The sequence below is a fragment of the Geotrypetes seraphini genome, chromosome 7, assembly GCF_902459505.1.
Source record: "Geotrypetes seraphini chromosome 7, aGeoSer1.1, whole genome shotgun sequence".
Taxonomy (NCBI): domain Eukaryota; kingdom Metazoa; phylum Chordata; class Amphibia; order Gymnophiona; family Dermophiidae; genus Geotrypetes; species Geotrypetes seraphini.
The window spans coordinates 169,940,421-169,953,804 of NC_047090.1; the positions used below are offsets into that span (position 1 = coordinate 169,940,421).

The 13,384-nt window shown below is 42.2% G+C and overlaps 1 protein-coding gene across 2 annotated transcripts in view; it reads left to right on the forward strand.

Annotated features, from left to right (window-relative positions):
• ATG2B (autophagy related 2B) overlaps positions 1-13,384 on the forward strand; it is a 253,132-nt gene that overhangs the window by 49,485 nt on the left and 190,263 nt on the right. For both annotated transcript variants that reach the window (XM_033950876.1, XM_033950877.1), the window contains exons 8-9: positions 2,429-2,611; positions 9,260-9,414. In XM_033950876.1, coding sequence (XP_033806767.1) covers positions 2,429-2,611; positions 9,260-9,414 — 338 coding nt within the window. The remainder of the gene's footprint in view (positions 1-2,428; positions 2,612-9,259; positions 9,415-13,384) is intronic.

Genomic DNA, 13,384 nt, shown 5'->3' on the forward strand with positions numbered 1-13,384 from the left:
TTATAAAGAGATTAATCCAAGGCAGTGCACAGCAAGTACAGTTTAGTATAAAACTTACAATTTTATTAAAAGCATAACAATAATAAAATGACTACATACAAGTATAAATACAATCAATGAGGTAAACTTGGAAATGGCAACCAGAAACCTAGTAATAGGACTAACATGATACAGTATCAGAAATATACACATTTAACAGCACTGTAGGATAAACATATAACATACTGCACCCTATTCAAAGCCATAATGGAAATGGACCAAGCTATCTGAACAACTGCCTAATCAGGAAAAACACATCCAGACCAAGGAGAACTCAAACACACTTTATCCATCCCCCAATCAAAGGCATGCAAAGCAAAAAAAAATATGACGTACTACTAGCCACCAGAGCAGCAAAAATAGACCACCACCTCTCAAATCTGCTGACCATGACGCCCAACTACAAAACATTCAGGAAAGAACTGAAAACCATACTATTCAAGAAATTTGTCAAATGATCTAACCAAACTGTATCGATCCTTCCCAGATCCCGACGCATTCTATAGCTATCAACCTTGTAATCTTCCTGGGAATGCCCAGGCTACTTTCTTGTTGTAAACCGCCTAGAACTGAAAGGTATTGGCGGAATAGAAAACACCAATGTAATGTAATGTAAATGTTAGCAGAATTAGTACACAGAAAAAAGGAGGAAATAACATCTGCAACAAATAACCAAGAAAACAATAAAAGCAGAGGTGAACAAGTAATCAAGCAGGCAAATGGTCCAACACATAAACAGTAGTGTAACAAGGACCCTAAACATTGATGACACCTGCAAGTCCTGAAGGCTGTTGAGGTGGCATATAGTAGATATTTTCCTGTTTCTAGAGGGCTCAGTATTTAAAATACAAGTCGTAAGGGATATGAATTCGGGTGCCCTGGTTTGCAGTCCACTGCACTGACCCAAGACTGTCCCAGTGCTCCACAAGGATGCCTGCATGGCTATTTCTGTAAAAATGATTCAAGACATCCATTTTCTCTTGATTTTTGGCGTTCCTAATTTAGACATTTCAGTTCGTAAATTGGCTATTCATTTTCAACGTGCTCATATATTTTCAGACAGGAAACCAACATCTTTCCTATTTGAAAATGCCTGTGAGATGGATGTTTTTTTGAATATTCTGAGTAGAACATCCCAATTCTGATTTAGTTGTCTTCTCAAAAATGCTCATTCATGTAAGATATGCACAAATTTAGAGAATAGTTCTTAAGATGATTTTTGGCATTTATGTGTGTATGTGCGTACATACTGTATGTACGTGTATGATGTCATTCTGTACATTTATATGCATAATCAGCATATAAATCTGTACATTTATATTAGTAATCAGCATATAAATGTTACTGCCTATTTTATAGAACTGCATAACATAACAAATTCACTTATGTACTGCAGTAATCTCTCAGTTCAACGCAGTTAACAACAATCAAGAGACTATACAAGGACAGTGTTTTTATTTGTCAAATAAGTAGGTCTTTAGCATTTTTCTAAAGGAAAGATAGGAGTTAGAGTTTGTTATCAGGACAGAAGAGGGTTTATCCCAGTGGTCTCAAACTCAAACCCTCTGCAAGGCCACATTTTGTTGTAGATACTTGGAGGGCCGCAGAAAAAAATAGTTAATGTCTTATTAAAGAAAATACAATTTTGCAAGAGGTAAAACTCTTTATAGTTTATAAATCTCTCCCTCCCCCCCCCCCCGAAGGCCTGCATGTTCCCCCTCTTCTTTGCAGCGTCCTCCAGCTTCCCCCCTGGCCTCCCGGTCTTAGTTTCAGCTAATTACCGCAGCCTGTGCTGTAGCGTTCCTTGCAGGCTGTAATCGTGCCTCTGCTGCGGTCCTGCCCTTCCTCTGATGTCAGGGGCTGGATCGCAGCAGAGGGAACGTGCTGCTGAGGATGACAGCAGCCTGCAATCCTCTCTGCAGGCTGCAGTATTTATCTGACAGTAAGAGCAGGCGGCTAGGGGGGAAGCCGGAGGATGCTGCAAAGAGCGGGCAGCACTAGTACAGACCGTGGGCTGCAAAATAATACCTGGCGGGCCACGAGTTTGAGACCACTGGTTTATCTTATGATCCAGCTTGAAAAGATAAAATTCTATGGAAAAACCTTTTGCATATGCAACCTTCTATTCCTTTGAAGTCTGGATTCTCAGACATAAAATATGGACTCCAGTTAATGACAGGAATTTGTAACTTGTTATAAATTATTATTTGTTCTAGTTTGAAAATACTTTTACCATCTTCAGAAGGTATTAGAAATTTCTTTGCAGATTTGGTTCAGCATTTAATGATATGCTGACTCCTCTGCATTAGGTGGTTGGGAAGGAGAGAACAGGAGCTAAAAGGAGATGACCCTGATTGGACTGATTGTGAATGATATTGTTTCTGTTTAGAGAGCTCCAGCAGGATAGCTTTGTCAAATAAAGACAGAAAGAACCGACCTATGCAGCAGGAGGATGAATATCGAATTCAGATGGAGCTGAAACGTTGCTTGAGAAAAGAGTCTTTGTCTGGGAGAACATCATCTGAGCAGAGTTTCTATGAAACGGAGACTGCAAGAACACCCTCTAGCCGTGGTAAGTGAGAAATTGGACTGAGAGCTATATTTTTAGTCACAGGATTATATACTTGCAAGGGCTTAGCTACCATTGTGCCCAGGGTCACCTACAGCTCTGACCCCCCCCCCCCCCCCCCCCGTGCTCAGCTACTTACTCACCTGCTTGATCCTCCACAGCAACAGTGTCAGAGACAGTGCTAAAGGCTGCCTCATAGCCGGAGGGACCTATCCTCTGCCGCATCCTGCTGCACTGATGCAACTTCCTATAGGTGGGACATGGTAGTGGAAAGGTCCTGTCAGCCAGAGAATGCAGCCTTTGGTGGTGTTGAGACTGACACGGGGGAAACCATTGCTTGCCCTGGATCAGTGGCATGGAATGATGCTACTATTTGGGTTTTTGCAAGGTACTTGAGAATAGGATTACCCTCTGTGAAGATGGGATACAGAGCTAGATGGACCATTGGTCTGACCCAGCAAGTCTATTCTTATGCTCTTATGTTCTGTTTCTGACACTATTGCTGTGGAGGACCTGGCGGACAGGTAAGTAGCTGAGTGCTGGGGGGGAGGGCATCTTGGTCTAGCTTTAGTTTCCAGTTTTTAACCCTGGCCTGGTTTGATTGGCTTACATGATTTGATATTTTTATTTTTACTGTAATTCTTTGTTTGATATGCTGCCTACTGTGCTGTTTTATGTGTTTCAGATTATTATACATCGTGATACTATACTACAGGGTAACTTTACATTGTATGGGAGGAGGGGGAGAGGTTAGATTTGAAACTCTTCAGGAACAAGTGGAACTCCAATGGGGAAATAGGTTTGCTTACTGCCTGTTACAACACTATTTGGCATCTTTGGATAAAACACACGAGTGCACTTATGGGGGACGCCCTGCATCAGCTGTTTGCCCCGGAAGGAGAGGGCACTTACTCAGTGTCTAGCTTATATAAAGTATTGGGTGGGCCAGTAGTGATTTGTGAAGTGGAATGAGATCCTGAGTAGCCTGGTGGGTCTGGAAAGTATGCATGCAAAGCAGTGGAACCGATACCCCTGATGCAGTGAGACGAAGCGAAATGGAGGGTTCCCCGTTGGGTTTATTGGCTGCAAGGCCCAGGAGGTGAAGTTTTGGACTAAGAAGTTCCTGGACGCTAGTAGCAGCTAAGTTGTTTCTTTTTTGTCTGTCTCCTATGCTATATCCTGGACCGTACTGCTGCAGTGCTCATTTGCCCACAAGATCACGATTTGGGGCTGTGTGCCCCGGCGTGCTGTTTGATATCACTCTGCAGGCTATCACAGTGCTTTTTTCTATATTTTTTGTTTACATGCAGGAGTGCTCATTTTGAAGTGGAGTTTTTTGCCAGATGAAGCAGAACTGAGGCTTTTTCTCCACTTCTTTTTTCTTTTTGTTTTGTTTCCTGCTGTCTTATGTTGTGTGAATGTTTGCTGTGTTTGATTAAGGCCTTTTAGTGTTGCAGAGTGGGTATTTGTTACCATATGGGGTTCTGATTAGAGTAGAAATTTTGAGTTTACTGACCCTGATCCCTAGGTTGAAGTGGGTTGTTACCCCCATAGAGATCTTAGTGGTTATAGCCAGCGTTGCAGGGACAAATTGGACATTGACCTGTTACAGTGGGACCTACATGTTAATTTAGAGGGTATTCCCACATTGATACAACATGCCTAGTTGTGCGAATGCTGAAGAGCTGCATTAGAGTCAGTCTAAACTCACGAAAACCTTCTTTTTTCCTTAATTTTGTATTTTATTTCACTTTCCTTTCATTAAAAAAATGTAATTTTTTCCCACTTTGAATTTTTGGACCTTTGAGCCATTTTGAGCCTGTTTACAGGCTGGGAGCGTCAATCATTTTTCGGGTTCCAATTCACTTGACCTTCCTGGACCATTGAGTCCTTCGATTTAATGTCGGCAGTCTTTTCCTCCATGTCAAAGACTTCCAGTGGCTTTAAGCAGTACATTTGGAGCAATAGGACGATTTCAGTCACTGATCCACATAGCTGGTGCCTTCAGTATCTTGTTCCTGAGCACTGGGTAGACTTGTGTCTGCACTGCTCCCAGCTTCAGAAAAGATCACTGAAGGCAAGACAGCTCCAGATTAAAACATTATTTGGAGCTGGAATATCAAGGGTGTCGGCAACATCTGATCCTGAGACGGCTGCCGCAGTGAGGCAACCATAAGTATTGATGCCGCGATTGACATCTGCATCAACATCAGTACCACCATCAGGATCTACTAAGAAAACTAAGAAGCATAGGCATGCTTTCCCATCTCAGCATTCATTTGCACAGCATGCATCAGCGTCATCTCAGGTGTCCATATTGTCTCAGGTATCCATATCATCGATGCAAGCTAAGCATTGATGTACTGAGGCTCGATCACCTTCCCTTCAAGTGGTGCCTTCTCTGAGGCGTGCCTCATCAAGGTCACCAACGCCTCACCCTACAGCATCATCTATATCGATGACATCCATGGTACCAGTGCCCTTGCTTCAGGACCAGATACGGGACATCTTACAGAAGGATGCCTTGATGAACACACAGGCACCTCAAGCCTTGGCTCAACTGGTATCAGCCCAGCCCAAGTAGCGCTCTAAGTGATCCTTGAAGGTAAGGTCTTGTACTCCCCACTGCCGATGTTCAAAGTCTAATAGAACATCATCATCTCAACATTGAAGCTCCTCACATTCTACATTTGATCAACATCATAGAAGATCTAGGTGTATTTCTTGACGTTCCCCTCACCATCACAATAGATACTCCTCCCCGCCTCAACCACCTCAATGCCAGATACCGCACAGATCCTTGTCTCCACGACATGATATTGAAGCTTATGATTCGGACCTAGCCAATCATTCTTCTGAATGCACTGAACTCTCAGCTGCAGAATCATATGGACTCTCTTCAGATCCATCTCCTCCTCCAACTCATAGGAGATTTCCACCAGAGAGCTTCTTATTTACAAATACATCAGGCAAATGGGATAAGCCCTCCCAATTAATCTGGAGTCAGAATCAGAGCCAAGAGCTGAACTCTTTGGTACATGACAAGGTGGTTCTCCAGAAGCACCACAAATTCTTCCCAAAGGTAGTCTCAGAATTTCACCTCAACCTGGCTATAGTATTCCCTGTCTTTTTTCCAAGACCGCACTCCACACATTGGACTGCATTATACACTGGCTGCCTCACAGAACTTCTACTCAACTATTTCTGTCATTCGATTTTAATAGACTGGGAGCTCATGTCACCAAGAGAACCGCCTCTACATGGCTGGCAGACTGTATTGCTTTTTGCTATGCTTGGACTGGGCTGTCCCTGGAAGGTCGTGTCACAGCACAAAAGGTTAGAGCCATGGCAACTTCAGTAGCTCATCTATGTTCCACTCCCATTGAGGATATCTGTGATGCAGCCCACCTGGTCCTCAGTTCATACAGTCATTTCCCATTACTATCTAGAATCATTCCAGATGAGATAGACTGTTTGGGCAAGCAGTTTTACAAAATTTATTCTCTGTTTAATAGCCAACTTCCCTCCTGTCCTTGAAATTACAGCTATGTGAGAATATATTTGCTTGCTTGTCCTGGGTAAAGCACAGTTACTTACCTGTAACAGATGTTTTCCAGGGACAGCAGGCAGATATTCTCACAACCCTCCCTCCTCCCCTAGTGACTTCTTAGCTTTTTTATTGAACAGATAGTCCTGCGAGCTGACGTCGGGTGGGAAGGCACTGGCGCATGCGCTGTAAGGGCAGTCTCAAGACCTTGAAAAACTTTAAAGTTACTGTACATTTTTGCCCTGTCTGGACCAGGCTCCATGGATGATGTCAAGCATATGTGAAAATAATTTTCCAAATGTATGAGGCTTAACACCCAACTTAGTGTGGCTTTTGCTTGATGCACTACAAATGGTCTGGCAAACTGTCTTCCTCGCCTCCACTCATCCCTACTGAGATCTGCAGTCCCATAATGTGTTTCTACATTGCCTGCCCCTATGTTTGACCACTAGCTGTTAGTCATACTATTCTGTTCCCTATATAATATCTGCACCTCTCCCTCCTTGATGATGCTATGTATGTTAGTTTGTAACCTGTTCTGAGCTTTCTGGGAGGGTAGGATATAAATCTAAATAAATACATACATATTGTACATACATTTTATGAGCTGTTCTGGCTGTCTTCTGTAGTATAGTGTATAAGAAGATTGCACAAAGAATTAAATAGAGGTTTGTGCACTGTTCATTTAAAGCCAATAATAATATAGGCATAATCTATAACAGGGGTAGGGAACTCCGGTCCTCGAGAGCCGTATTCCAGTCGGGTTTTCAGGATTTCCCCAATGAATATGCATGAGATCTATTTGCATGCACTGCTTTCAATGCATATTCATTGGGGAAATCCTGAAAACCCGACTGGAATACGGCTCTCGAGGACCAGAGTTCTCTACCCCTGATCTATAAAATGTGGGTGCAAAGAAGTGTGCATATGACTGAAGGCGTAATGTTTGATTTTCTAATGCTATGGATTTAGCACGCAGCTTGAGGAGTTTTAAGGAGTGAAACGTTAGCTCGCTGTATTATGCCATTTTCTTTTCTTGTGCTTGCCTGAACAGCCCTGCAACTTTTTTTTTTTTTTTAAAGAGGACAGTCCTAGTGCAGGGGGATGAGGAACTGAAGTAACTGCATCACTGAATGCAGGTTTAGGGGAAAGGTGCTACAACTTTAAAATGTTGGGAATACGCTCATCTGCAGAAATTTACTTGATGATATATCAATAATAAATATGTGCAGAATATACATTTGGTATTTTGCCTCCTAATTCTATAAACTTGTGCATACAGTTTGACACTTGGGGCAGTTCTATAAATGGTGTCCAAAGTTAGATGCTGGGAAGATCCTTGCTAAACTGGTGTTTTTTAAAGGGTGTTTAGTACAGATTGCTCTTTAAAGTTACGATAGATTTCACACCTAAGTTTGGGTGTTGTTTTTATGCCTGCTGACACCTGGTGTAAATGCTGATGCATAAATATCTAGAACGTTGGGCCTAATTACTGGGAACACTAATGACCTCATGCCCCTCCCATGGCCACGCCCCATTTTGGCTTGCCTGCTATAAAGTTTAGATGCACATTTTATAGAATAGGGCACAGAGCAGCTCTGCACATAAACCCAAATGAATGTCAATTAACACCAATTATGTACAAAAGGCTAGATTCACTAAGCAAACCGATTGGTTTGCGAGCCCTTTGAGCCCGATTCACTAACCTGTGTCCTGATCTTCCTCCGATCCGTGCATGCAAATGAGGGGAATCGGCATGCAAAGTAGGAAGGACACTACACTTTCCGACTGACTGGCCGATCAAAAAACAAGCGACCGGTGAGGACCAGTCGCTTGTGCTAAAACCCTGCTCTCTGTCCCAATTCTCCTGCTCTGGCCATCCTGCTCTCTGCCCCGATTCTCCTGCCTGCTGCCCTGCTCTCTGCCCTGATTCTTCTGCCTGCCGCCCTGCTCTCTGCCCTGCTTCTCTGCTCCAATCTCCTGCTCTCAGCCCTGAATCACTCCTGCTCTCTGCTCCAATTCTCCTGCCTGCTGCCCTGCTGTCTGCCCTGCTTCTCTGCTCCGATCTCCTGCTCTCAGCCCCGAATCATTCCTGCTCTCAGCCCCGACTCTCCTGCCTTTCCCCGCAGTGCAAGCCCGTGGTTTTAACAGGCTAAAACGAACACCAAACACATGTGCAGACCATCTACACAGGGAAAGCAGATGGTCTGTGCTTGCGTCAGGATCGCACACTAGCGATCCGTGTCGGCAGATGGGGGCGTTCCTCCGATCGCCCCCATTCGAATATTACCGGTTGCAGAATCCATCGGACCTGCCTGAATCGGACACGGATCGGTCACGATCGGGCAGGTTAGTGAATCTACCCCAAAGCTTGGCTTTCAAGTCATAGAATAATGTCAGTTATGCACATAACTTTAATTTTAGTTGCTGATTGATGTTAACAACCAATAATTGACTCTAATTGATATTAATCGGTAGTAATATGTAGTTACATGCATAATTGTCCTTATTCAGTATTCTACAATCTGAGGGTACAAAAATCCATAGTGTGTAACTTCAAAGGGATGGGTGGTGTGGACCTGGGACTGGCATAGGCAGGTCAGGAATGTTCCCAGTACTTATGTGCACAGATTATAGAATACTTTGTTACATGTGCTCTCGATGTTAGATAGGTAACTGTGTACATCTGTGTGTAAGTACACATGTAATTGCTGATAAAGAATTTGTGCATAGCATGCATCAGGTCCCAGTGCACTATCTGTGCATACTATTGATTCTACTGTACACGTTTCCAAGGCAATATGTGTTCATTTACTGTATACAGTTTATTTACTGCACTGGACATAAAAGTTTTCTTGCCTATGTTAAGAAACTGCTGGATTTCAGTGCACAGCTCAGATTCACAGTTTAATACCTTGGCCTTATTGATAAAAGCAACCGGCTCTTTTCTCTGTGTCTGTAATTGGCCCAATAAGATTCAGAAACCTTTTTCTATTTGCTGCAAGTCTGCTTTACCTGTGCCTTTTCTTATCTTGATATAATTTGAATTTACTTGTTTTTTTGGACAGAAATAAGTTTAGTTATGTTTCCTTTTTTGCCTCCAGAAGAAGAGGTCTTCTTTTCAATGGCAGATATGGACATGTCTCATAGTCTTTCATGCCTTCCTCCCCTTGGAGACCCTCCCACCGTGGACTTGGATCTGTCTTTAACTAGTACATACACCAACACTCCAGCGGGATCCCCTCTCAGTGCTACTGTGGTACAGTATTGATTGTTTAAGTGCAGATACCTTTAAGCAGGGCTGTAACTAGGGTGAAAAAGAAGAGCAGCCGCCCAGAGTGCAAAGCTTCTCGGAGGCAGAAACATGACAGAAGTGCAAGTGTGGGCTGGTAGTGGATAAAGAGCCTGGAAGAGCATTGCCATTCTGCCATCCGAGTTGGGGAAGGGGAGAGAGGGAAAGAGGACTGGGAATCAGTGTACAGAGAGAGAGGAAGAGGGATCCAAGTAGAAATGAGTGGATGCAAATATACTTGTTTGACTCAGGGATTAAAATGCCCAGTTACAGCTCTGATCTTTAGGGAATAGTCATTTTACTGTATATAGTCTATTTTTATCTGTTTTTTTCCCTAGGCAATTGGTTTTATCTTTACCATAGTTCTACTTACTTTTTCTATTGTGTAATTAACATTGCAGTTATAGTGAATCGAGAATTTCACTGACAATCAGAAGTAACTAAAATAGGATTTTTGTAAATTTATTCACCCAATTTGTACAATTTCCATCCAAATTCTGTTTTCACCTTTTTCCCTCTCATCTAGGGGTTCTTAGACTTGGTCCTCAAGGGCCTTAGTCCTTTCAGGATTTCCACAATATTTGTTCATGTATGTTTATATTTATTGATGCTTGATATACAATAACAAAAGGGAATAAGGAAAGGAACAGTAAAATTAAGTAAGAAAGCAGTAAAAGGAGCAAAAGAGAAGGAAGGGTGGGAGGGAGGGGAGGAAGAATGAGTAGAGGTATAGGTTGCAATCAACTGCATGCTCCCATTGCTAAGAAGAAGCCCCAGGAAACCTTGGGAGAAAATTCAATGCCACTTTGAATTTTGTGTAAGAAGATTTAGAGTGGAATGGATGTAGAGAGGGGTTTTCCTTTATTCAGGCTGTGGAAGATTTTGTCTTGTTAAGTTTATGGATTCTTGTTGTCTGACACATGTTAATTGGATAGGGGTGTTTATATTTAAAACAAAGGAAGTGAAATCCTCTCTGGATAAGTGAGCCTTATTTTGCTGTGAGATTTGGAATGGCATTTTAGAAAAGACATTGAAATTAAAATTGAGACGTTCAGGTTGAGAAGCCTGAGGTTCTACTAGTGTGTTACAATAAGAACTGCTAATGTACAGTCTGTTCTAAAATACATGGGAAATGGATGTTTTACTCACTGGTTACATGTGGCATGAATATCCATTTTAGAAAAAGAAACGGATCAAAATAATTTATAGTTTATTTATTTGTATCCTGCCTTCCCCAAAGTGGGTCACAGCAAATTCATACAAAAGTAGGCACCTAGGACTGGATTCAGTAAATGGTATCAAAAATTAGGTTCTAACAAAAATTAGCATTCAGCGCTGTTTGATAATGGGCATTCCGGGATGATCGTTCTTTGTAGAATAACACTGAGGAACGATTCCTGCAGCCAACTTTAAGGGCTCCTTTTATGAAGGTACGCTAGTGGTTTTATTGCAGGCACCGGATTAGTGCATGCTAGCCGAAAATCTACCACCTGCTCAAAAGGACGCGGTAGCGGCTAGTGCATGCGGCAATTTAGCGCGCGCTATTCCACACGTTAAGGCCCCAGCGCACCTTCGTAAAAGAAGCCCTAAGTATAAGGACTTAACGCCACTGAAACCAATGTAAATGCATCCCCAGAATTTTATAATATAGTGCATTTACACTGCCCCTGACCTATCCAGGCCCTCCCATGGCCACACACCCCTTTGGGTTGCACTCTATGGGAATTGGGTGCACAGTGTTATAGAATAGCGCTTTGCCAGATGTGCTTGTAAATCTTGATTGGCAACAGAGAGACAGAGTTGGAGGTTGGCAATTTGGGATGATTGATTTTCGCCTAGTGGGTGGAGCAGCTGGATGTCATCGGCATAGGAGTGGATTTTAATGTTGTACTTCTGGGCTGTATCGATAACAGGTCTGATGTAGAGGTTAAATAGTAGGGGACTAGAAGGGCACCTTGGGGAATGCCGTATTTGATAAGCTTGGGGTTAAATTTGTGTGGCCCTAATAGGACTGTTTAGGTTCTTTGGTGAAGGAAGGAGGGAACCACTGGAGGACATAGTCCTTGATTCCAAGGTCATATTATATTACATTGGTGTCTTCTATCCCGCCAATACCTTTCAGTTCTAGGCGGTTTACAAAAGAATTGGCCTGGGCATTCCCAGGGAGATTACAAGGTTGATAGTAGGAAAATGCATTAGGATCTGGGGAGTCGGGAAGGTTTAGTTAGATTAATTGACAAATTTCTTTAATTAGCATAGTTTTCAATTCTTTCCTGAAGGCTTTGTAGTTGGACATTGTGGTCATCAGATTGGAGAATTTTGAAGACCAGAAGTAGTATCTTGTAAGCTATGCAGTGAGTAAGAAGTAGCCAATGTGCAGACTTTAGGAGTGGAGTTACATGAGGATATTGGAGCTGCAGGAACTAGTAAAACCTACATTTTTATCATGGACTCCAATTGGGAAGTAGTATTAACTCTTAATTGATTGTTATAAAGTATTTGGATCTTTTTCCTCAAATTTAAAAAAAAAAATTATTTATTGATTTTATAAATATACTGTTCCACTATATATATATATATATATATATATATATATATATATATATATATATATATATAAAGAAAAGAGAGATTAACACATAATTAAAAATAAACTAAATTCCTTATAAATTAAACAGTCTCTCTAATAAAGTTCACAATATGAGAAAAACAATTCACATTACATCATGGGAATTGATGAATATCAAAAAAATATACAATACTACTACAACAAAGCGGTGTTACATCTTCTAGTTAAGGACTAAGTCCGCGTGGGGGTACTGGGAGGGACAACTACTTTCCCCTCTAGGAAAAACCGTAACCGAACAGGGTAAAAAAAAATATGAATGTTGGTCCAAAAGGATCAAACATTTACAAGGATATCTAAGCTGAAATTTAGCATCCAAAGACAGTACAGATTGTCTCAATTGCAGGAACCCTTTTCTTCTAGTCTGAGTTAGTTTTGAAACGTCTGGGAACATGGAGATCTTAGAATCCATAAAGGTCACCTCTTTAAGCCTAAAAAACAGCCTAAGAAGTGCCTCTTTGTCTTGTTGAAAGACAAAAGTCACCATAAGTATGGAGTATGAGATGGCTTCATCCACTGAAGTTTCCAATATTCTTGTTAAATCCATTACGTTCGCTGGATCACACCTCAGGTTGTGAAACCTTCTTTGATACTGGAAGGAAATATATTTTATGTAACGGTGGAAGTCCCGAATCAGGATATTTAAATACTTCCTTAAGGAATTTATTAAATAAATCTCTAGGAGACATTGTCAGTACTTTAGGAAAGTTGAGTATTCTTAAATTTAGCATTTTAGTATAGTTTTCCATATTTTCAACTTTCCTTACTAACAATTGTCTATCTTGCATTAAGATAGCTTGAGATTTTTGTATCCCTTGAACCCCTGATTCTTCATCCTTCCTTTAAGGATTCCATTTTCTTCTCTTGTTCTTTGACTAGAGGTAGCGTTCCTACACATAACTGGTATAGGGAGTCTAATGCCTTCTAGATAGACTCCAATGTGAACTCTGCTGGCCTTTCCAGTATGGGGACCGCTGGGATCTGTCCTCCTTCTGGTATGGTCAGTTCTACCCTCTTCCCATTCACCTCTGCTGCCTCTCGAGAATCCAGGGACGCCGGAGAGCTCTCCAGCTCAGAAAGGGAAGTAGCTTCCTGTCCCTTCTGAGCCACCGTAGTTTCCCTTTCTCGTGGCTGCTGGGGAGGGAGTGGTCCTGCTGGGCTAAGCGACACCTCACTCCCAAAAACCGAAACCTCCCTTCGATTCAGTAATGCTGGTTTGCCCCGAGGCGAAGATGTGAGGAAGCCGTCCATCGTCCCTTGCCGTCGTGGGGTGAGTTCGGGTTGCCGGGCTGTAGCAGCCGCTCTCCCCCC